The sequence below is a fragment of the Callorhinchus milii genome, unplaced genomic scaffold, assembly GCF_018977255.1.
Source record: "Callorhinchus milii isolate IMCB2004 unplaced genomic scaffold, IMCB_Cmil_1.0 Scaffold4, whole genome shotgun sequence".
Taxonomy (NCBI): Eukaryota; Metazoa; Chordata; class Chondrichthyes; order Chimaeriformes; family Callorhinchidae; genus Callorhinchus; species Callorhinchus milii.
Genome location: NW_024704745.1, coordinates 18,958,632 through 18,983,275, shown reverse-complemented (window position 1 = coordinate 18,983,275; position 24,644 = coordinate 18,958,632). Strand labels below are relative to the sequence as shown.

The 24,644-nt window shown below is 42.6% G+C and overlaps 1 protein-coding gene and 1 non-coding gene across 2 annotated transcripts; both read right to left on the bottom strand.

The window, feature by feature from the left end:
* Positions 1–1,547: 1,547 nt before the first annotated feature.
* Positions 1,548–13,908, bottom strand: rs1a (retinoschisin 1a). The gene is made up of 7 exons (XM_007891831.1): positions 13,789–13,908; positions 12,137–12,253; positions 10,756–10,799; positions 8,767–8,783; positions 6,296–6,437; positions 3,955–4,150; positions 1,548–1,703 (listed from the first exon to the last, which is right to left on the bottom strand). Exons 1-7 carry the CDS (start codon positions 13,906–13,908, stop codon positions 1,548–1,550), a joined length of 792 nt encoding a protein of 263 aa, XP_007890022.1.
* Positions 13,909–14,526: 618 nt separating this feature from the next.
* On the bottom strand, positions 14,527–14,599 carry trnav-uac. Its single transcript has one exon. It is a non-coding gene; the product is annotated as a tRNA-Val (tRNA).
* Between the last annotated feature and the right edge of the window lie 10,045 nt (positions 14,600–24,644).

Genomic DNA, 24,644 nt, shown 5'->3' with positions numbered 1-24,644 from the left:
GCAAGTAAACCATGTTCTGGTTTACCCTGTGAAGCGTTAAGGCGCAATATCAAATGTAAGGATTATTATTTATAACACTAGATGGCATCCATCTCAGTGCTACACAGCAACAGTTACAGGCCAAGAAGTATAACACCAATGTGAAGTCAAGGAGAAACAATTAGATCTGTTCCAGTCTTTTCAATGTGCAATATTTTTTATAAGTGATTAGAAAAGAAACCATTGACCTTATTGAAATAATGAGCAGTAGTTCAATCATTGTTGAGGAGTCTTTAAAATATCTTACATGGATCGGAGAAGTTGATCAGAATCACAACGCCAGTCACCAAGACTGTTGCATTTTTCACAACTGACAATTATGAAAGACTAATTGTTAGCAAATGGATGTGATTTTTTTCATACATCAAGGTGGGGATGTGAGAACTAAGGAAGGTACCCAGTTAACAACACTGAACAAACTCGGGTCAGGTATTCCATTGTCATCTGCAAAGTCTTAGAGTTCCTTTACTGTGTCCCAATAATGTGCCTTAGCCCCAACATCAATAACAGCCTCCTTCACCAGCATGATATTAGTTTCTCTGCACTCACCACCCTTATGGCTTTTTTCACATCCCCACCTTGATGTATGAGAAAAATCACATCCCTCCCTTCCCTCCCCTCACCCTGACTATTTCCCCCCTGCTCGGGTCCCGACCCAACTGTCCAGCGCCTTGGGACGTCCTCCCGACGTGAAAGGCGCTCTATTAATGCAATCTTGTTGTTTCTGGGAAATTTCTCATTTACGTTGATCAGTGTAAGTTTTGCGCTGACATGGAGCTGGGATTGGCTTTCATTCTTACATAGAACCTTAGCTTACATCCAGCATAGGTGACAAGAATATCTAATTCGCAATTTTTTTAAAGGGATTCCTCAATATGTAATTGTGAGGTGTGCAAATGGTGACTCCTGGTCACCAGAAGAACATCAGGTTATCTCCTGATCTCCTTTAGAGGCAGAGCCAAATTCCACATGTCAACCAGAATTAAGAAATCCTGCAGTTTAGACCCCTTCACCTCTTTGTGTGGCTACATTCAAATTGGACGTCAGAGGTGCAAAGAAAACGTGCTAACCCAGTGTATCACCCAGTCCTTGTAGTCTTTGTTAATTATTCCATGACGCTGTGAGCTGCTTGAGTTTAAAGTGATAAGGGACTGTGTTAAACTATGCCCCTGAATTTGAAAATGACAAACCTTGCAGATGCTAGTGTGATGACTCATTTTGTTATATCATTATTAAAATGTTTTATTTTCTTTAAATCCATAAATTCTAGGCTGTAATTTTTATTTTAAAACTAGACGTACTGCTCCTTTACTTAGTACAGTAAAAACAAAGAAACATCAATGCCGTAAACGAACATCACTTACATCAACCTCTGAAAGAGAAAAATCGGATCACGCTTTTGGGTGTGATTTTTCATTGGAACCCAAAAATCTTGACCTGTCTTTCCCTTTCAGATGCTGTTTGACCTGCTGTCCATTCTCCCTCTAACTCCTGTCCCCTTAGCATGCTTATGACTTGCATTTGTTCATGCATTCAAGTAGCTCAATCCTCATTGCAATACGGACATGCCAGCCCAAGGGGATCATCCTGATGTATTGAGCTATAATCGGAGGGCGCAGAAAGTTTTGCACAGAGGATGATCTGTCTGAATTCCCGTAAAACACCTGTGGGAGGAAAGAAAACCATTCTGATAAACTGTAAGAAAGAAACTATTGCATTCTATATTTTGTTTTTCAGCTATAAATCTATTTTAAAATGAAGGGAATAAGCTATTTTTGACACAATGTAAAATGTATCATCAGAACAACAACAACAAAATTACATTTGTAAAAGGCCTTTCATGTTGGGAGGACATCACAAGGCGCTGGACAGACAGAGTTATGGACCCGAGCTGGGGGTCAGGGTCGGGGAGGGTGGAGGGCAGGAGGGGAAGCAGGGAGATCGAAAGCACGGTCGAAGAGGAGGGTCTTGAGATGGGTCTTGAAGGTGGTAAGGGAGGTGGCGAGGCAGAGGGACTGCGGGATGGAGTTCCAGAGGGTGGGGGCAGAATGGCAGAAGGCCTGCCCGCCAATAGTGGGGCGAGCAAGGCAGGGGACGTGAAGCAGCCCGTTGAGCTGAGAGAGCAAGCAGGATGGTAGGGAGTTAGGAGGTCGCAGAGGTAGGGGAGAGCAAGGCCATGGAGGGCTTTGAAGGTGAGGACCAGGATCTTGAACTGTATCCTCTTGTGATGGGAAACCAGTGGAATTTGGGCAATGATGGGTTGATAGGGCAGCGGAGCTTGCTGTGGGAAAGGATACAGGCTGCAGAGTTCTGGATGATCTGCAGCCTGTGGAGGGAGGAGGTGGGGAGGCCGACAAGCAGTGAGTTTGCATAATCGAGCCTCGATGTAATGAAGGCGTGTACGAGGGTTTTGGCGGCCTGCGAAGTGAGACTGGCGAAGCCGAGTGACGTTGCGGAGATGGGGGAAGGCAGAGCGGGTCATGGCGCAGATGTAGGGTAGAAAGGATAGTTGAAGGTCAAACAAGACCCCAAGGTTCCGACTGGCTTAGCAAGGTGAAGTGTGCAACCATGGATGGTGATTCTGTCGGCACCTGAGGTGAGGAGGTGCTGATGGGAGCCAAATCAAGAGGACCTCAGTCTTGTTAATGTTCAAATGAAGAAAGTTAGCTCTCATCCAAGACTTGATGTCCGACCAAACATTCTACTATGATATATAGACAGATACGTGCCCCTCCACAAGGCAACTGACCCAAGGTTAAATGTACATTATTAATTTTTGGGTGTCCAGTAAACTGTGTGAAGCACTTCGAGACACCCCCCCCCTCCACCGCCACACACCCCCCTCCCATGAGAAGTGCTATATATATTTAAATTCCATTGAATTGTCCCCATACGTGTTCACAGTTTATGCTCCAGAGGTGATGTGCATCACTTCTAGCAGTAGAACATTTTAGGAGCAGGAAACCTGAGCTCTGAGATTTCTCATGGTCTTAACTAGAAGACAATAGTTTTAAAATTTAATAGTGTGTGGTTTTGCAAAATGTTAGCTCTAATTCCCCCTGAATTTAAAAACAAACATTTGTAAATTTTGCAAAATTCTTTCATTAATTTATGCTTATTTGGAAGCGTGTTTTTCGCAATTCTTATAATCGGGCTAATAGAAAAGTGCGGCTGCAATTTTTCTGCAGAATTCACTATAAACAGTGCCCTCTGCTATAAAACCGCTAAAAATGACGTTTCTGGCCCTAGACACAGTGCGTCTCTCTCTCTGTGTATCTCTCTCTGGGTGTCTGTGTGTGTCTCTTTCTAGGTCACTGTGTCTGTATATGGTGCTGTGCCCTGAGAGGCAGAAAGTGGTGAAGTCCTGTAGCCTTGAGTCAGTGACACTGGTCCTGAGTGTTTGTGGTTTTGATGGATCTCCAGGCCCTTTGGGCCTGCACTGGTATTCCACCCTCCCCACCCCTCAATGGGCCTCCCAGTTTTCGTTAAAGAAGAAATTAATAAAAATGTTTTGCAATAATCTAATATGTGTTATTTCCTCATGTTTAGTTTTTATCAATAAAATGAAAAAATGTAGGTTGGCAGTAAAACGGACACCGGGAGAAAATCCCTTCTCTTTTAAATAGTGTCATGGAGTCTTTAACATCCATCCGAGGATTCCTCAACCAAAGGATGTCATCGCCAGCCGTGGCAGGGGTTTAAGTCTCAAATATGGGCTTAAACCCACAATCTTCTGACCCAGAGATAAGAGTTCCACCAACTGAGTGAAGTTGACTGTTACTGAATGTAGTGATGTTTTTATTGCGTCTTTATAATAGAATTTCTCATGAGCTTATGACAAAGGGATTGCTATTTTAGAAGGCCCACTTTCCATTCACTACAGCTCGTGACTATTGGACAGAAGCCAATACTTACTCGATTGTTTCCTGTCTGATCTTTATAGTAAACCCATTTAAGGTTTTCATAGGATCGGTACTGCAGACTGTACTTTGTCATCCATTCGTCCGCATCGCAACGTCCCTGAGTTATGACGCCAGAAATAACTTTGATCTGCTTCAGGTCAATCTGTAGCCATTGGTTGCTGTCTTGAAATCGGGCAAGCCATGCACAGCTGCAATTAGATTGGTTTATATGAAATGGTTGTAGTGAAAAGACATCACATTTAGAGAAGAAATGTTCAGAGATTTCATAAAGGAATGGAAAGCTCTATGGTGGTCTTGGTAGTCTGGTTCCTGAGCCAAGTGGGTCAACAGTCACGGTGCTCCAAGTCACTGCTGATGGTAGAGCAGCCAAGCTTAATAGTGGGATGTGGAGAGGCAGGCAATCAATGGAGGTAGAGATTTTTCTCATTCAGCTTCTGGTAAGTTTCAAAAGGGAAAGAGATAAATATCCATAAAGGAGTAAACTTCAGAGGTATGAACAGGTAAACCTGACTGAAAGGATTGCTCTTAAATGAGCCAGCACAGTCATGATGGGCTGAATGGCCTTTTTTGCTGTAAATTTGTATGGTTAACACTGCAAGCCCAAACCCTAACAAGTAGGGTGGATCAGCAATGGGAAGCTTGCAGCAATTGCTCTCAACAGCAACCAAGTGGTTTTAACTGGTTAAACTCAAGCACACTCTTGGGTTTCCAGGTCTTGGCCTCCACCTAATATGTTCTAGAAGTAGGTAAGTAGGGTACATCCCACCAACACAATTGCCTGATTTAAACTCACTAAATGCTGTGCTTATACTGTATGTTTGGTGGTCAATCAGCACAATTTTGGTAACCTGCTATCAAATGTGCAGTAGAAGACTTTTCATTCACACAGCTCCCAACAGTATCAACATGTCATAGGATTTTACTGTTTTTCTGTGTTCAAAGTTCAGTCAAATCAATATTTTTTAAAATCCTCTTTCATAATTACTTTTTCCCTTTCTTTAGGTTCTCCTGCACACCCAATTATTGGTATGAGGGATGGGCAAGTGAATTGCTCTCAGGATTCTGCCCAGTTTGACCCCCAACTATCCTTCAAACCTGTCTCTTCAACTATGCTTTAGGTCTTTCCCCTCCCTCAGCAACACCCCTACCAGCTCAGGCTTCTAGTAAGTTGCATGAAGTGGTTTGAGATGTTCTCTTGCTCTATAAGTGTAACTTGCTCTTGTTGCTAGTGGAGTTATATTGAAAATTTGGTCACTCAATTCACCAATGTTTGTGGAACATTGCTATGCAAAATTAGCTGCTGCATTTCGCCCACAAAATACACAGTCAATTCACTTGATAATATATTCTGTGAAGCGCTTTGAGACATTGCAACAATGTGATAAGACGCAAGGATCAAATGCAAGGATAATTATTATTAAATATCAGATGTATAGGAGGCTATGGCAGCAGCTCAGGGAGCTGTTGCCCACTAATTTTCTTTCCTTTGCTGCAAAATAAATCCTGCTTAAGCTGTACAGGATTGTGGTCAGGCCACAGCTTGTGTATAATGTACCCATCTGGTCTTCATCACATAAAAGCTCAAGTTCTTGGAGCCAGTACAGTGGAGAATTAATAAGAATGATCCAATAGTGTTATCAGGATGAGTGAGGATAAATGATCAGCTAAGTTAAGGTTATTAGGACAGACACTGAAATATTTCTTTACACAGAAGATATTTAACATTTAGATTGGTTGATCAGGGAAGGGTAGAAGACACTGGATTTATTTAAGGAAGACTTCATGCTACAGTGGGAAGGTAATAGAGCTGGATTCTGGAAGTTGAAGAATTTCCTCATCTGAAGCTCAGTTATCTCAATATTAGGAACTTACTTGTTGGGTGAATCTCACTCATATCTGTGACTTATTACTTCAATAACCAACTCCAGAAAAGTAGAGGAATCCTGGCCAATTACAATATGATTTACATTTATATTCCGCCATTCAATTTGAGAGGATGGTCCAAATCTTATTCACAGTACTGGATGGAGCCCAAAATGGCGGTGGGGGCCGAGCGGGGTAGGGTAGGGGCGTGAAAGATGACAAAACATAGTCAAAGAGGTACGATTTGAGTTGTGCCTTGAGAAGAGGGAGGTAGCAAGTGAGTCAGAGGGTCTCTGGGATTGTGTTCAAGAGAGTGGGGTAAAATGTCTGAAGTCCTGTCCACTGATGGTGGGGTGGATAGTCCGGGGACATGAAGCACTCCTGCGCTCACTGAGCAAAGAGAGCAGGCGGCTCAGTAGGACTGATTATTGCATTGTAATATTGTGATATATATACAATGCTAGACTTACCCAAACCCCTGGTTGTATATTCTTGCTTTGTCTGGCATCCAAGAGGCATACCAACCTGTGTACTGATCTTGATTTGAACAGGTTATCTGGTCTGGTGCAATAGCTCCAGATTCAAACCCCAGAGCTCTGTGATAAGGGCACTCTGCAAAATCAAAACCAATCAAGTTAATTTCATATGCAGGTGCCTAAGCTCCATTCAGTACTGATATAAAATTGTAATGAGATACTTCACTTGCAACAAAGCAAAACACCTCAGTTCTGGGGTTAACTACATCTTCAAAGATTTTTCTGTACAATGCAACTTAATGTGTGCTCACATCTAATCATTAAAGGGGGAATATTAAATTGGGGAAATAAAACAAGAGATAATGGAATTTCACAACAGGCCAAACAGCATCTGAAGGAGAAGAACTGGTTAAAATTAGAATAAAATTATTAAGGGATATGGCAGGTGGGATTCGGGACTGTTGTACACATAAACCATGGAATGGTCTATTGTGGATCTGGCTCGATGCGCCAAATGGCCTTCTCCTGTTCCTAATTTCTTATGTTCCTCTATAATGTTTTGGGTGTAACCCCTCATCAGAACTCGGGGGTATGTGGCAACTAATTTATGCACAGCAATGTCCCACAAAAGGTTGTGGGTTCAAGCCCTACGTTGGGACTTTGAACTCACAGTTCAGGCTCCAATATAATGCTAGAGGTGCTTTGCATTGTTGGAGATACCAACAATGCAATTACATGTCTGCAATATGCAGACGTATAATAATCGATATGCAATGATACGCAATTATATGTCTCATTTAGATGAGATGTATAAAAGAGATGTATAAAAATATTAATGGGATTGAAAAAGTAAACTCAAAACAGCGCTTTAGGAAGCACCAAAATAGTAGAAGAAGACAACACAGATTTAGAGTTGCGAAGGGAAATCTCAGGACAGATACCAGGATGTTTTTCTTTACCCAGAGGGTAATTAATAACAGGAACAGGTTGCCAAAAATGTTGGTTGAGACCAGGACATTGGATACATTTTAAAAAAACAGCTTGATACTGTGTTGGGAGGATGGTGGGTAGGTATTCTGGAAGTTGCTGAAGGACCTTATTCAATTGAACCAATCTTGTGATTTAGTGTAACTGAAGATTGGGGGGGGGAAATAAGCAATAGAATTGCATATTGGTATATAGGAACAAGCATTGGAAGAACATCATTCAGAATGGTGGGAATTTTTTTGGGACAGTCCTGGCTGCAAATTGGTTGCTGCCTTCAAATACATAGTCACTATATTTTATAGAAAACCTCGTTAACTGCTTTTTGACACGATAAGGTGCTACAAGGATTATTTAAACTCGCTATGTTTTGCTATATACATGAAGTGAATTCATTGATGTGGGATAAGCACTGTTCTGCTCCATTGGGTAAAGTTAGTGAATTTTCCCCATTTTTCTATAAATTAACTAGTGCAATTTTACAGTAAATGTACAATTCTAATTTATATTTATAACGTGTCCAACCTTGTGAATGCAAGCATCTACTGATATCAGACTTGGACTTCTGATGGTCAACCTGATTACAATTGAGCTGAAGTGTTGGATTGGTCTCTGACACTTATTAATTGTGACTGATATCCTTTCCATCCTTAGGCATGATGTGAAAGACAATTTATTTCACCTTCAATTAAGCTGTTGATAATCTGAACATGACACTGAGCTAAGAGCATTAGCTGGTGACCTTGGGTGCTTCTCTTAACATGATTGCAATCCTAATGACCAACATGAAATGACATATGCTCGTACAGGAAGATGTGGTCACTTTCAAGCTACTGTTTTGGCACCAGCCAACTGGATAAATACACTCATAAAAATGGGGTAATTTCATAAAAAACAACTTAATTGAAACTGGATTTTTTTCACTCCAAATTTCTCAGTGGAAGGTTCTAACTCATGAGAATACCAGTTTAACTCCCACCCCCAACCCAGAACCTTGCTCAAATAGTTATTCTTCATATGTAAGTCTAGGCAGGTTGGAATGGATAAGAATTCCAACTGAATCCAATCTTGTCCTCAATTGATGTCCATACTCACACTTTCCATAAGAGCTCACCAGACAGCATTTAGGAGAAGGAATTGTGTTTGATTTTTCGCCCATTCGAGGCTAGGGATGCTGAGGCCAGTTGTGCTGTGCTGCTACTGCGCTGACTGAGATCAACTAACTCAGCACAGTCTAAGGTTTGAGCCTCGGACATTTTAATCCAATGGGCACAATTTCACACTGGATAGTGGCTTTACCAACTGAGTCATTCAGAAGCTTGTAAAGCAGGAAATTATTTATAAGCTTTTATATAGGCGTCTTTACTTCCCTTCATCCTGAGAATCTATTCTATCAGGTTGCTGGTGTGACAAGCAAATGCTTAGCCAAGCTTAGAGGCTGATGTTCGGGAATACACCCTCCAGAGGAGCATTGCACTTACCTGGCATACAGTCTAGTGTTGTCATTCCAGGCCCTTTTCCCCAAACAGAGTTGGATGTTTCTTGGCAATTGCATTTGCAAACCTTGTTGTGCCATTGATCCAACCTATCCTCCTAAGACAAAAGATTGAGATAGAAAGATTGTCTTGCATTGTTGTTATTATTGTTATTATTATTATTACAATCACACAATTGGCTCAGTGAAAGGTTGGAATCACTGTTGGATGATTCCGTTCAACAGTGTATGAGTACTTTGCTTTGTAGCTGGTGAAATTTGTGACAGTCTAATATAAAGCATGTTAGATGAAGTTATAACCAAATGAAAATAAGTGTCATTTCAGAAGACAAGAGAAGTGAAAAAATTCAGTTCATCAGCTCCTGTTCCTAATATAGTAAACAGAATATCATATGGGAAAGTGCTTTACACAGATCCTGATTTTTATATTCTCCTTTGCTTCACGAATTCCCGGACCGTCTCGTGCGGCATTCCTCAGGGCTCTGTCCTTGGTCCCCTCCTCTTCAACATCTATATGCTCCCTCTTGGTGACATCATCCGCAGACAGGAGGTCAACTTCCACATGTATACGGATGACACTCAACTCTACCTCTCTGCTTCCACCCTTGACTCCAGGACCATTGCTGTCCTGACAGAATGTCTGTCGGACATCAAGTCCTGGATGAGAGCTAACTTTCTTCAGTTGAACATCAACAAGACCGAAGCTCTCTTGTTTGGCTCCCGTCAACGTCTCCTCACCTCTAGCGTTGACAGCATCACCATTCATGGTTGCACACTCCACCTCACTGAGCCAGTCCGGAGCCTTGGGGTCTTGTTTGACCCTCAACTGTGCTTTCTACCCCACATCTGCGCCATGACCCGCTCTGCCTTCCCCCACCTCCGCAACGTCATTGGGCTCCAACTTTGTCTTACACTGCAGACCTCCGAAACCCTCATACATGCCTTCATTACATTGAGACTCGACTATGCAAACTCACTGCTTGTCGGCCTCCCCAATTCCTCCTTCCACAGGCTGCAGATCATCCAGAATTCTGCAGCCCGTGTCCTCTCCCGCACTAGCCTCTGCAATCCTATCACCCTCATCTTTGCCCAACTCCACTGGCTTCCCATCACACAGAGGATACAGTTCAAGGACCTGGTCCTCATCTTCAAAGCCCTCCATGGTCTTACTCCCCACTACCTCTCCGACCTTCTAATCCCCTACCACCCTGTTCGCTCCCTCCACTCAGCGGGCTCCGGCCTGCTTCACGTCCCCTGCCTTGCTCGCCCCACTACTGGTGGGCAGGCCTTCCACCCTCTGGAACTCCATCCTGCAGTCCCTTTGTCGTGCCCCCTCCCTCGGCACAACAATAACAAAATTACATTTATAGAGCGCCTTTCACTTCGGAAGGATGTCCAAGGTGCTGGACAGTCACGGGTCAGGACCCAAGCATGGGGAGGGGTGGTGTAGGGGTGAGGGAAGGCGAGAGGTGGGAGGCCGACCGAAGGCACGATAGAAGAGGAGGGTCTTGAGACCGGCCTTGAAGGAGGCAAGGGAGGAAACGAGGTGAAGGGATTGTGGGATGGGGTTCCAGAGTGTGGGGGCAAAGAGGTTGAAAGCCTGGCCACCGATGGTAGGACAGGTCGGGCGGGAGACGTGGAGCAGGCCGGAGCCCAGGGAACGGAGGTAGCGGGCGGGTAGGTAGGGTATCAGCAGGTCAGAGAGGAGAGAGATAGGAGGGGACAAGGCCCGGGTGGCCTTAAAAGTGAGGATGAGGATCTTGAATTCGATCCTCGAGGGATTGGGGAGCCAGTGGAGTCGGGCGAGGGTGGGAGTGATGGGGTCACGGATCCGGGTGTGTGAGAGTACACGAGCTGCGGAGTTTTAGATGATCTGCAGCTTGTGAAGGGAAGAGTTGGGAAGGACGATCAGGAGGGAGTTTTCATAATTGAGCATTGATGTGATGAATGCGTGGGTGAGGGTTTCGGCAGCCTGAGGGGTGAGGCAGTGGCGAAGTTTGGCAATGTTACGGAGGTGGTGGTAGGCAGTGCCGGTCACGGTGCGGATGTGGGGGAGAAAGGACAGTTCAGGATCAAACAAGATACCCAGGTTCCTGACTGGCTTAGTGAGGTTGAGTGTGCAGCCTCTTTCAGGACCCACCTCAAGACCCTCCTCTTCGACCGTGCTTTCAATCTCCCTGCTTCCCCACCTGCCCTTCTCTCTCCCCCACCCCGACCCCAGCTTGGGTCCATAACTCTGTCTGTCCAGCGCCTTGGGATGTCCTCCCGATGTGAAAGGCGCTATACAAATGTAATTGTGTTGTTGTTGAATTCTATTGAACTAGGTATTTCCATGTTAGTACTAGGAAAATATAATTACAGGATAAGAAAGTAGTAATCGATGCTAACAACTGCAAATAACTTCAATCGGGTACTCATCTGGTTGAATGGTTACTACTCTCAATTGATCAAAAGAAGTTTTATTTTTAATACAACAAAATTACAGTAAACTTCAGATAACTTGACCCTGTCTTAACCTCTCTTATCACTACCACGTAAGTCATAATTGCTGTCAATATCCTGGCCTTGTTATTTATTTTTTGTACATATGCTTAACTCGCCACTCTGGCTAACTCGTCACTGAATCCCTTTCCCTTGGAGTGATGAGTTATCAGAAGTTTACTGCATTGTTATTTTTCCTTTCTATTCTCTCCACTTTGTCCCCATCATAATTCATCCATCCTAGGCTGGGGGAGTGAGAAAGTTCACCCCATATATGCTCTTCTAGATGCAAGCTCTAAAAATAAAACACTTGATCAGCCACCAGCATACAGACCAGAGCACCACCAAATGTTCCCAGATTTTGTAATAATAATCATAATAATGAATCCTTCCATTTGATGTAGAAACTTTCACAGTGGGAGGACACCTCAAAGCACTTCAAGGAATTGTACTATTATGTGTTGTCATTGTGTATTTGTAGGCAAATTATTGACACTAGATTTATGTGTCAATATCAGGCACATATCTATTCAAATGACTAATCTGCTAAAAATGATAGCTTCAAACAAGTTCTAAGATTTTTCTCCTATTGTTGAAACTTTTGTGTAACACCAAGGACTAAAACTCAGCAGCTGCAACTTGGCTTAGTTAAATATGAAATCCTGTCAGTAACCAAATGTATATCACGCTGATCTGTGAGAACTCCACTCCCACACAACTCCAAGGAGATTCCATTGGAGCAGAGTTGGTGTGATTCACATCTAGTTATGAGCACAATTCAATATTTACAAGCCCTTGGTGAATCCAAGCTGTGGTCCAAATGTACATGCTTATACTGTATCAGTGGTTCTTGTCACACACTGTTTGCAGCTCACCTCCCCTTCAGCTGTGACCAGTGGTACACCTGTTGCTTCAAGTGCTTCTGGCCCTTCATCCGTGGCCTGTTCGGCTGCAGGATGTTGCCAGAGCTGGGCTTCAGCACTGTCCTTTCTCTGTTGTCCAGTGAAAGAAAACAAGGGAATGCTATTAAGTGGCAGGTTTATCCCAGCATTCAACGAGCAAGGTGCCAGCCTGGCTCAGTTGGTAGAACTCCTGCCTTGGGGTCAGAAGGTACAAGACTTTGAGCCCATTGTGCAGACTGAGACTCCAGTGGAATTTGGCTTTTTGGCTTTGCTGAGCTTTGGATGAGATGTTTGTTGGGATGTGAAAGATGACACTAATTGAGAAGGGAGTTCCTCCCAAAACTCCTCCAGATAAAATTGGTCATTCACTTCATGACTGTGTAACATTGCTGAGTGAACATTGTTTGTTTGTATTTGCCCACAAATATGATAGCAATTACTTGTGAAATGCTTCAATGCTAAATCAAATGCAGGTATTAAAAAGTGAAAGTGTTCTATAAAATGTATGAGACCACTACCAAAATTAGTGCAAACACTATTGGTCCTGTAGCTTTTCTGATTATCCTGTATGAAACTGCCTGGGTTGTACATGACCGCTACCCATGGTGGAATAGCTGAAAAGAAAAACCCTCCATTGCCAAGAAGAAAGTATCATCATTCAGTAATGCAGATCCTGCAAGAATTCCTGAGTGCAGTTTAAGAACTTAGAATTGTAAATCTGGAGAAAACATTTGCAACACTAGAATCCACTTTCACTATTTTAAAACATGGTCATTGAACCCATGCATTAAATAATCTTGCTATACGGTGATAATTCTGTCAGGAGTGACAAGTAGTAGTCAACCAAAACTTTATAAAAAGTGATCCTTTTACAAAGCTTAACATCCACATGAATGAAGCCAAGATAGAGATTCTACACAGATTGCACTAGATTTCTGTAATATTTAATAGTATCAGTAATAGTACACTGAGTCCATACCTCAGCTGCAGTCAAAGATGCAAAAGCTTGTCCAGATGATATGCAAGGGAATTTGAAAAAGACAGAAAGAACAGATTGAAGGTTATTTTCTCAATCATCGCAAACATAATCTGTCTTTTTTATAGACATATTAAAAACTGTATCTAATAACTAGTGAGAAAGCGTGTCATTTAACTCACCTTAGATGAATACTGTGTATAGCATCACCTCTTACAAATACGAGTGATGGTTGTCTACCTGTCCAAAACAATATCTTTTCAACCACACCTAGAGCCACCTCCCCCTTCCTACCTTACGTGCCAACCACCGCTATGTCTCTGAAGCACTTTGTCAGAGTAGCACATTGCACGTGTCTTCCCCAGAGATGTGCTATTGTCACGAAATCATTAAAATTACAGTGTAGCCCCTAAGAAATTCAGCAAAGGAAATCTTTTCAGTAAAACGTATTAAGTACAGAAATGAATTACTCGCCTTGTTGATTGGTTTAAAATATTCTTGTTGCGCACTCCCAAATTCACACATATTCAACATACCTTCAGATAGGAACCATAGTGAGAGCAGCACCTTTCCTGTCTTCATCTTTACCTCCTTTGAGGAGTAATGCACTCAATGAGCTGGGTAGCCGCAGCTGATCCATAAAGAGTACCTTAATCCCTACGTCACCATATCCCGTAAGAACCTTACTCCTCTCCCCAATCGCCTCTACCTGGAAACTAGCTTTCAGTGATTCGTTTACTAGTCCACCTTTGTTCATCTGCTCCCACATTGCTAATATAACAACTTGCATTTATGTAGCACCCTTCAAGTCGGTGTAGCATCTCAGAGCGCTTAATACTCCTATCAACATCCTATCAATATCCTATCAATACTCCTGTCCTCACACATGAAACAATGTGGAAACATACACTGAAAATGTACATGTAATCACAGCAGGTTTGTCAAATGGCAATTCGCTGGCAATCACAAGAAAATGTCCTGGTGTAATATCCCTGATTGTTATTAGGCTTCAATAATCAGGGAGCCTGGAGGAATGTCAGACTGAGTCCTGGGAGCTCTGCTCCTGCTCTGCTCCTCTGCTCCTACTCTTGCTCCGCTCCCGCTCTGCTCCTCTTGCTCCGCTCCCGCTCTGCTCCTCTTGCTCCGCTCCCACTCTGCTCCTCTTGCTCCGCTCCCTCTCTGGCTCCCACTCTGCTCCTCTTGCTCCGCTCCCGCTCTGCTCCTCTTGCTCCGCTCCCGCTCTGCTCTGACACAATATACTGTCAAAAGGGACTGACAACAAGTTCCTCACTGACCAAACCATGAAATCGGAGAGCACGAATGGGAGAGAGCAAAACTCTTTGGGGCAGACAATACTCTGCGATTTTTTTTAAAGGCAACAATATAATGGTTCCACTGGGGCTCGAACCCAGGACCTTCTGCGTGTAAAGCAGACGTGATAACCACTACACTATGGAACCACCGATTAACCGACCATACACCATCAACATCCAAGACAAAGCCACAGGCGAGGCCGCGCTCAGAGACACAGCGACCCCCCCAGGCGCTGGCAGGTAGGACAGCGCCCTCCTCCCCAAGCGGTGGATGGAAGGACAGCGCCCTCCCCAGGCGGTGTCAGGAAGGACATGTCACTGACTGACAGGCTGTGTGTCCCACACTGAGCAAATGATACACTACAGTATAAATTATTATGATTATTATTATTATTATTATTATTATCATCATATACTACGTATTATATTATAACATGTTATAATGTTCTTTATTGCACACATTAATATTATATTACATATTTAATGTATTACATATTTATGAATACTATTGTTTATGGATTAAAGAAGATATAATTGTAATATAATTACACAATAAAACAAGAAAGGAAGGAAATGAGGAAAGAGAGCTGATCGTACTGTCCACCTTGGGCACCTGTCTATTTATAAAATATTAATATTATTATTATTATATTGCATTGTAAAATATTCCATCATTGTAAGCGGGGGCTCCTGAGAGCAGAACTGGCTCCAAGGTGACTTGCCTGGTAACGGAATGTCGGAATTGGGTCAGCCCTCCGTGGCGGTCTGGGGTCTGGTTCCTGAGCCAGGCGGGTACGAGGTATTCCAGGGCACTGCTGATACCAGCACAGCCCAGCCTGGCTCAACAGCGGGACCTGGAAGGGCAGACCAGTCACTGGGGGCAGGGAGTCATCCCACTCAGCTCCTGTTAACCCCGCAAGCCGAAGCGTTAAAGGGTAAGGGTGGTCCTAGCTGGACAAGCAGCGGGAAAAGCTTGCCAGGCAGTGATATCAATGGCAAGGTATACAGTGTTTGCTGTTTAGACTCCAGCAGTAACCCAACGCAGACTCTGGGGTCTCCAAGCCTTGGCTCTTGCCAAACTGCACCTCGAATTAGATAAGCAGATTGTGTCCCTCCAGGGGGAAGAGAGAGTGTGGATTTTATTTCAGATGCAGAGAAATTACCATGTAAAGGAGGCACACATTTGTGGAACTCTGTCTGGTTTAGATTCTCTTTAGCATGGTGGTGGGTTTCAAAATGCCATGTGGGAGGGGACGGTGAGTGTGGTCTCCATGGAGCTGAACTGGTTAAGAGATGATGTAGTTGACAAAGGAATGTCGGAATGGCTGTTTTAATTCATAATTATATTTTCTATTTCTATCAGTAATAATAGTACATTTTACTCAATCTGCTTATCAATTATAATATGAACCTACTGATTCATTTACAAATTGACTTTTTAGGGTTTCCAAGGGTTTTCTTTCAAGAGAAATGTCATACTGCGTCAGACGCTGAAAACAAAAAGCTTTGCCATGATTAATGTTCTTATTTTAGAGATGAACGGCATAAATTAGCTCTCAAAAAGGAGAGCGGCTTTGGGAGCAAACCTGCATCCCGTTGCCACGGAAACTAATTTTCCACCCATCCTTTCAAGATCTACCATTCTAAATGAAATGGGTGAGATTATTCTAAACACAGCATTTCCCTAATGTTATTGCGCTCTTACGGTTCGTTTGTTGTCTTTTTTTTTGTTACAAATTATTGTTTGCTGTGTATCATTGGAGGTTTTTGTTTTGGTAATTAAAAAAATACATTGTTGTTTTAAATGTTCTGGCCAAAGATCAGTATGGCCTGGCTGTCTAACCTCTAATTCGTATTCTAAAAATAATTGCCACACTTAGGGTTAAAAATACAATAAAAATAATAAAATACCTTGTTTTTTATGCATTTGCTTTGACATAAAATAGATTTTCAGCATATTTTATTGAATATAGAAACTAGCATTCAAGGAACATATTGATTTTGGTATTTATTTGTTGATTTTGGTGCAATGTTAATAGTCAAACCAACATTTCCACTTCACATAAACGCACAATTTTTCTTAAATTGTTTCTGGTTTCCTTAATTTAATAAAGTGTGCAATTTTACACCTTACTTTCCCTCTTCAAAGTGATCATTCTGGGCTGTACAGTTCCACAAGCACTGGCATTCCTCATTGCTTCAACTATTCTCCTTGGTGTGGAGATAAGTAGGGTCTCCATCGGGCTGAGTTGATTCGGAGGTGCTTAGCAACGAAGGTCGGATTCAAGTTGATGGTCTTGGTGATGGATTTCAGCATGTGTCAGACACCCGTCTAACCCCCCAAAATAGTGCCGTACTCAGTGGCGTAACAAGACACGGGTCCTGATGCAAGAATAGGTTAGGAGCCCCCTTTCCGTTTACAAAATCTAAAATATTGCTTACACACCATTCCAAGCCCAGGAGTCAAGTAAGTATTTCAGAAATGGCTCAAATATTTTTGGGTGGTAGGAGGTATGTTTCTGCCCCACACATTCGGCACCAATGGGTTGGCCTCAATAACCTTGTGGGCCCTAGTGTTACTGCACTACTTGAACGAGTGTAGTTACGCTCTGAGTTGCTACCCTGCGTGATGGGCGCCATATAAATGAAAATTGTTGTTGTTGGATGCTACTGGCCATAATCCTGAGGTTTAGATGCCTCAATACAGACTGGGGATTCTACTCTCATGTCATCCAAAATTCTAGTCTGGGTTACATGGGGAGACTTTAACAATACACGATTATAATGGGAGAAATCTCATTGCCAAAGGCAGTACATGTAGTGCTGGTCAGAATTTCAGCCCAAATAGTCTGTCTGATTCACTACCACACTGCACAGCACAGATATACACTGAGGAGCTTGATACTGCTTATTAATAGCCATAGCCTAACATTAAGTATTCCTGGCTCACCGATAGTCAAGGAATCTCGCCTGCTGATTCTCCTTCTGTATTTATAAGGAAACCCACTGCTTCCAGCAATTATGCGCTAGTCAGAGGCAACATAAGGAGCATCACAGGAGTACAAGCTGGTCCTCTATAAATTATTAAAAGCTCGATTAAACTGCTTTAATGTTGCTCTTAGTATCTCGGTGTGCGCTATTGCTGGGTGTGGAGTGTGGCAGATCTCTACAGAATGGTTCTGCACTGCAATAACAGAGTCTGCACTGCAGCAGAAATCACAAGTATGGTTGCAAACCACTACAATTGCAGTAAAAATAGATGGGAAATTCCATCACATGCCTCATTTTCTCCTGTATTATCTCTAAATAGTCAGGCAAAATATGTTTACAGCTGAATCATTATTGTGCAATAATAGTGGACATACGACGTTGTTGTAAATGACACCTTTGGTAATAATTTCATTTGATATAGTAGAGATAACATTAAAATGTCACAAAGCACTTCACCCTGAATTGCTGTCGAGTCCAGTGACTGTGTTTGTAGATAAATGTGGTAGCCACTTTGCACAGAGCAATGATCAATATTTTCTGGACACTAAGAGAAACTCTTCTCGTGTGAAATAGTATCATTGGATCTTTAACGTCTGACTAAATAGGCTGACAAATCATCAGTTTTGAGGATAGCCACTCTGACAAAGCAGCATCCTGTGCTGGAGTGTTTACTAGAATAGGAGCTTAAATATTGAAGTGAGACAGCACCTTGGGCCGTCCTCCCGACGTGAAAGGTGCTATACAAATGTAATTTTGTATTGTATTGAATCCACAACTTTCTGATTTAGAGGCAAAAGTTCTATTAATAAGAATTATTGAAAATCTAGTGAAGAGCTGTCGACTTTAAGATGGCTATCTTAGCTTTTTTTCTTTTGTGAGCAGTTTTTCTGTTTCCAGTATATCCATATTACTCCTTCCCCCCCACTCCACCAGTTTCTGGTCTCATAATGTCTCTTGTCTTCATGGGATCTCTTTCTCCAGCATGTACTGTAATTCACAAAGGATGGTGTGGGGGGTGGGGGGTGGAAAAACAAGTGTCAGAATACATTTTGTTGCTTCATTGCTTATTTTGACCTCTGTTTTGTCACAATTCAGGTGTTTATCTTCATTCATCGGTATATTATCTATTAGTTTATTTACAAAAGCAAGATGCATTTGAAGGTGGGAGTGGGGGGGGGGAGGAGGGTTAAAACACCTATAATATGTCAAGTGTTTCACTTTATCAAGTGTCTCTTTTCACATAACAACGTGTGTGTAAAGAAAGATACAGCCAGTCCATCGGGAGCCTTATTTGTAGGACAACAAATCCATGTTTTTTTCCCTCACAGGAGGTAGCAGCTCTTTAATCATATGGATCATGTGATCAGACATTCGGACTGGATCATCTTGGCATATCAGTGCAGGCTGAACATAGGGATGCAATGAGCAGCAGCACATTTGTGACTGCGAGCTCATCCCAGACAACCGGACAGAGAAGAAAGGGGCAAAGCAAAACAGCCCGGAGTAATCCAATTCCCTGAGGAGGCAGCACCTGCATCAGCCGCATCTTTGTCAGGATTGAGGGATACGTCAGACCACACACAAAGCTGGTGAATTAATAAATGATGCAGAATGCGAGAGATCCACAACGCTGAACGCCTATATCTGGAGGGCAGTGGGCTGCTGCTGATTTAAGACTGGTTCACAATGGCAGCTGGCTGACTTGTAGTAGGCATTAGGAAGGATATACACAATCCATTGATTAGTTCCGGATACCAGCACTCAGGTAATGAATGCCTATGTCTGTATGTACAGTTCCACTTGTAGTACCAGTGTCCATGGAACGGTTCCATGAGATATGGGCAGGTTGCAGTGTCTACGTTGATATGTTGANTTTTTTTTTCGCATGCTGTCCTGCCATTCTGAAAAGTCAAACATTTTCAGAAGAAAAGTTATGAAAGAAAATGCATTAGCATAAGACTTCACTGTCAATAATTGTTTAAAGCAGAACGATTAAAACAGTGCATTGATTTCACTTTGAGAAGTGAAACAAGAGAATGATAAGAGAGTAGTGTTAGTTTGATTAGTTTGTAATACTCTTGCCTATGGGTCACACGGTTTTAGGTTCCAACTCCAAACCAGCATTTTATCAGTGCCTTCGGACATCCCCCTGATGTGAAAAGCACTATACAAACGTAAATGTAGACTGGCTCCAAACAACAATATCAACAACTTGCATTTATAATAATGCCCTTCACATGGGGCAGTGTCTCAGAGCACTTGATGGATGAGAAGTTACACACACTAAAATCTTATTTGGCTGTTCAGGATAATTTTCCTTGTATATACTGCCTACACCTTTGAAAAGTCTGTTCGTGGCACTTGGGCTACAAAATACACAATCACTACACTTTACAAAGTAAATCGCTTTGAGAGGTCCTCCTGATGTGAAAGGTGTTTTTTTTTGCATAAGAAAAGATGGTCAAGGTGTTATTCCAAATATAAAGATTATTATACTATTATAATTATCAAACCATTTCTCTTTCCTCCACATCCCTTATAAACCATTATTTCCCAAATATCATATCTCTCTCCCTCTTAAACATCTCAACTGAATCTGATCTTTGAGGCTATACATCCCATGTTCTCAACCCTTTGTAAACAAATGTTTCCTGATTCATTTACAACGATCTTAGTTCTAATTTTAACACAATTGTGAGCCAAATCATATTAACTTTATTTTAATCAAGAGACTTCCTTTTATGATTGCAATTTAACAAAGCTGATTTGAAGTATTAGATTGACTAAAAATTGTCTTTTAGAACTATTTAAGAAATAGCTCGATCTGTACTGGAAGGATGGTAGAGTAGGTATTCTGGAAGGACAACCAACAACAACAACAACAAGATTACATTTGAATAGCGTCTTTCATGTCGGGAGGACGTCCCAAGGCGCTGGACAGTGTACAGCATTTCAGACCCGAGCTGGGGTCAGGGGGGGAGAAGGGAAGGGGAGGGGAAGGGGGGTGGCCGATGGCATGGTCGAAAAGGAGGGTTTTGAGTGGGACTTGAAGGAGGCTAAGAAGGGGGCGAGGCGGAGTGATTGGGGAATATAGTTCCAGAGGTTGGGGGTCGGGGGACGTGGAACAGGCCAGAGCAGGCTAAGCGCAGGGAGCAGGCGGGTTGGTAAGGGGTTAGGAGATCACAGAGGTAGGGTGGGGTGAGACCATTGAGGGCTTTGTAGGTGAGGACCAGGATCTTGAACTGGATCTCTGAAGGATAGGGAGCCAATGGAGTTGGGCGAGAATGGGGGAGATGGGGTCATGGAGTTTGGTGCGGGAGAGGACACGGGCTGCAGAGTTCTGGATTATCTGCAGCCTGTGGAGGGAGGAGTAGGGAAGGCCGACAAGCAGGGCATTTGCATAGTCAAGCCTGGAGGTGATGAAGGCATGAACAAGAGTTTCAGTGGCCTGAGGGGTGAGGTAGTGGCGGAGTCGGGCGATGTTACGGAGGTGAGAGTTGAGGGTCGAACAAGACACCTGGGTTCCTGACTGGCTTGGTGAGTTGAAATGTGCAACCATGGAGGTGGATGCTGGCAGAGCCTGAGGTGCTGAGGCGCTGGCGCAAGCCAATCAGGAGGGGCTCAGTCTTGTTCCTTCTTCAGTTGAACCTGTCTAGTGATCTTATAATTAAACTTGCTGGCTCTATTTTTGTTCAGTCTGCTTCACATCCCCCACTTGCTCTGCCCCCATCATCACTAGCTGAGTATTTAGCTGCTCTATACTCACTCCCTTGAACTCCATCCTGGACTCCCTCCACCTTTCCCCCCTCCCTTTCCACCTTAAAACCTATCTCTTTGCTTAGGCTTTCAGCCACCTCCCCCCTCTTTTTCTCAGCTCCCCCTTTCCCTACTCTGTTACGTTAAGTGTTTAAGCCATTCTCCTGACATGAAAGCGCCATATAAATGTAAATTATTATTGGTGTTTCTCAAAGATATCATGCCATTCTTCAATCTTTTGAAATATTTTGTTGTGCAATGTGTTGCTATTAGGAAATACATGGGCATTCTGTGTTTACATGAGTGATAACAAACAACATTTTATTTTCGCTCCAAAGGTTTAAAATGCGTTGTTCTTGCATTTTGTGCTAGCGAATATACAATGCTTGATACTTATATATCTGACCACATCTTTCAAAGAGTTTCAAGAGCTAACAGAACAATGATTAAGGGGAGTCCTGTAGCTTAGTGGTTAGAGCACTTGCCTCACAAGGGAGAGGATATGGGTTAGATTCCCGGGCAGGGTGAAATGTTGGGCAAGTTTTCTTACTCCACATGCCTCTGTTTACTTAGCTGTAGATAGGAACCCATTTTGGGTTCCATCGATTCGCGGATCGCTTTTCCGGGGGTAATAATCCCTTCCAAAAAAAAATAATAATAATAATTTGGTCACTCAATCCACGTCTGTTTGTGGGACACTGCTATACACAATCGGCTGCCATGTTTCACCCACAAAATATAGTCAATTCACTTTCCAGTATATTCTGTGAAGCGGTTTGAGAAGTTTCAAAGACATGATGAGGCACTGTATCAAATGCAAGGATTATTATTGTTATTATTGTTATTAGACTCCGATCATTTAAAAAAAAAGCAAGAATAATTTACACTTATCTAGCCCTTTCATATTGGGAGAAGATCTCCCAGCACTTTAGAAAGAATGAGTGGGGAGCCTGAGAAGGGAAGGAGCTGGGGTAGGAGGAGGGAATATGCACGAAAGCACAGACAAAGAGATATGAGATAGGCTCCAGGGGGAGATTTGAAAGCAGAAAGAGAAGTGGCGAGGTGGAGAGATGTTGGGAGAGAGATCAGTGGGAGGGAGCAAGGTAGCTGAAGGTGCAGCAGAGAGGGACACGGGGTGGGGGTTGAGGTAAGAGTTATAACAGAGCATTTGAATGTGAGGACAAAAATTTTAAAGACATTGGTTCTCTGATATGGTCCAAATTGTAGCAATTTAAAAGAAATCCTGAAGAAAAATCATACAGACTTATTATATTGTTATATCAAATGCAAGAAGTAGTAATTTTTTATTGAGAGTAAGGGGATAAAAACTTTTCTCTTTGCACCATTAGAAAAATATTGAAAGATTATTTTGGGGTTGGAGGCAGATGTATTTAGAGGGGAAAATGTAATAATAGCATAAAATAAAACTCACATAATCACATAGTCAAGTTGTGGTTTGTAATAGAAAAGCCTGTGGCCATGTTAACTACAACTATTTTTTTAACAATCTCATAACTCTGCATTACTTGTAACTGGCATTTAAACACCATTATTTAGTGGTGAGAATCTATGTATCTTTGGTGTGTGATAAATATGTATCAGCTGTAAATCAGATAGTGTTTCATGTGTGAAGACGTACAGTGTTTATAATCTAAAGTGTTAAGTTAAGTGGAATAAGGGCAAATTTGCATTGCTGACTTGTCACTCATTTTATTGTGCTTTGTATTCTTTAAATTCATAGTGTCTTGTGAGGTCATTGAAAAAGTACCGGAGCAAAATAACTTTCAGAAACCTAACAGTGATGTTAGTTACAGTTTGTTACCCTGTATTAGTTACTGTATCTAGTTTCTGATATTACATTACTGAAAGGTGATGTGTGGAATTTTCTGGTTTAATATTGCATAAGAAAGCCCTGCTTTCTGCCATTTAACACCTTTTCCTCTGTGTATTGCCTGCTCTCGAAAGCCTCTTCCTTAACGGGGATGTGTACAGTGCTGAATCCTACAACAATGACAACTTGCATTTATATAGGGCTTTTTTCGTGTTAAGAAAATGCATCTGAAGTGGGAACGTATGCTGGGGTGGAGGAGCAAACGGCAGTCATAGAGATAAGCATCAGCTGTATGATGCCTTCAGCTCCCCTCTCGACTCTCTTCCCCCTCCTCGCTCCCTCCCTTCCCTCCCCCCACCCTGACCATTTCCCCCCTCCTTGCTCCCTCCCTTCCCTCACCCTGACCATTTCCCCCCTGCTCGGGTCATGACCCAACTGTGCAGCGCCTTGGGACGTCCTCCTGACGTGAAAGGCGCTTTATAAATGGAATCTTGTTGTTGTTGTTGTTGTATAGAGCATTAGTCAGATTCCATCCAGAGACTGCATTCAGTTTTGGGCACCACACTTCAGGAAAGATATATTGGCCCTGGAGGGGGTGCAGCGCAGTTTCATCAGACTGTTACTAGGCCTAAAAAGATTAAGTTACGAGGAAAGATTGTGGAAACTTGGATTGTATTCCCTTGAGTTTAGAAGATTAAGGGGTGATTTGATTGAGGTATTTAAGATGATAAAGGGATTTGATAGGGTAGATACAGAGAAGCTATTTCCTCTGGTGGGGAAATCCAAAAGGGGCATAGTCTTAAAATTAGAACCAGGCCATTTAAGAGTGAAATCAGGAAGCATTTTTTCACTCAAAGGGTGGTAGAGATCTGATTCTCTCCCCCAAAAGGCCGTGGATGCTGGATCCATCCACACCTTCAAAAGTGAGCTTGATAGATTTTTGGCAGGTCAAGGAATTAAGGGATATGGGGAGAAAGCGGGAATTTGGAATTGAAAGGATTAATTGAGGTACAGATCAGCTCTGATCTAATTAAACAGCCGAACAGGCTCAAAGGGCTGAATGGCCTCCTCCTCTTCCCATGTTCCTACCCACTACACTACGGGGCTCCAAGCAGGATGTTGAGGATTGGACATCAAGGCCATTGAGGATTGGGCATCAGGAAAATTGAGATTAGCCACCAAAAGCATGTACCTGAGGGAGAATAAAGAAAGACATTGGAAGAGCTTTATTAAATTGTTCATTTTGAGGGGGTGTGTTCACTCTTGACTATGTAGGATTTGCACAAAGAGTATTTGATAAGACAATGTTTCTTGTTTGTTCCCATGGGAACATAGAACAATAAAATTCAACTGCTCTCTGTGCATTAGGATGGGAAGGAGAAAAATCTGCCACTGGGTTTCAGTGTGATGTTGATGTAATGGTTATTGAAAAGGTTAATCCTGATAGATCCCTGGTGTTGAAAGTTCTGTGTATGGTTTCAGTGGAGGTCATGGTTCACACATGTGTGATGTATAGGTTTTCATTGAAGTCCAAAGTTACTTCTGGGCAATAGGGAGAGTACTAAGTTTTCCATTAGAGCTATAAAAGGACTTAAACTCAGCACCATCACGAGA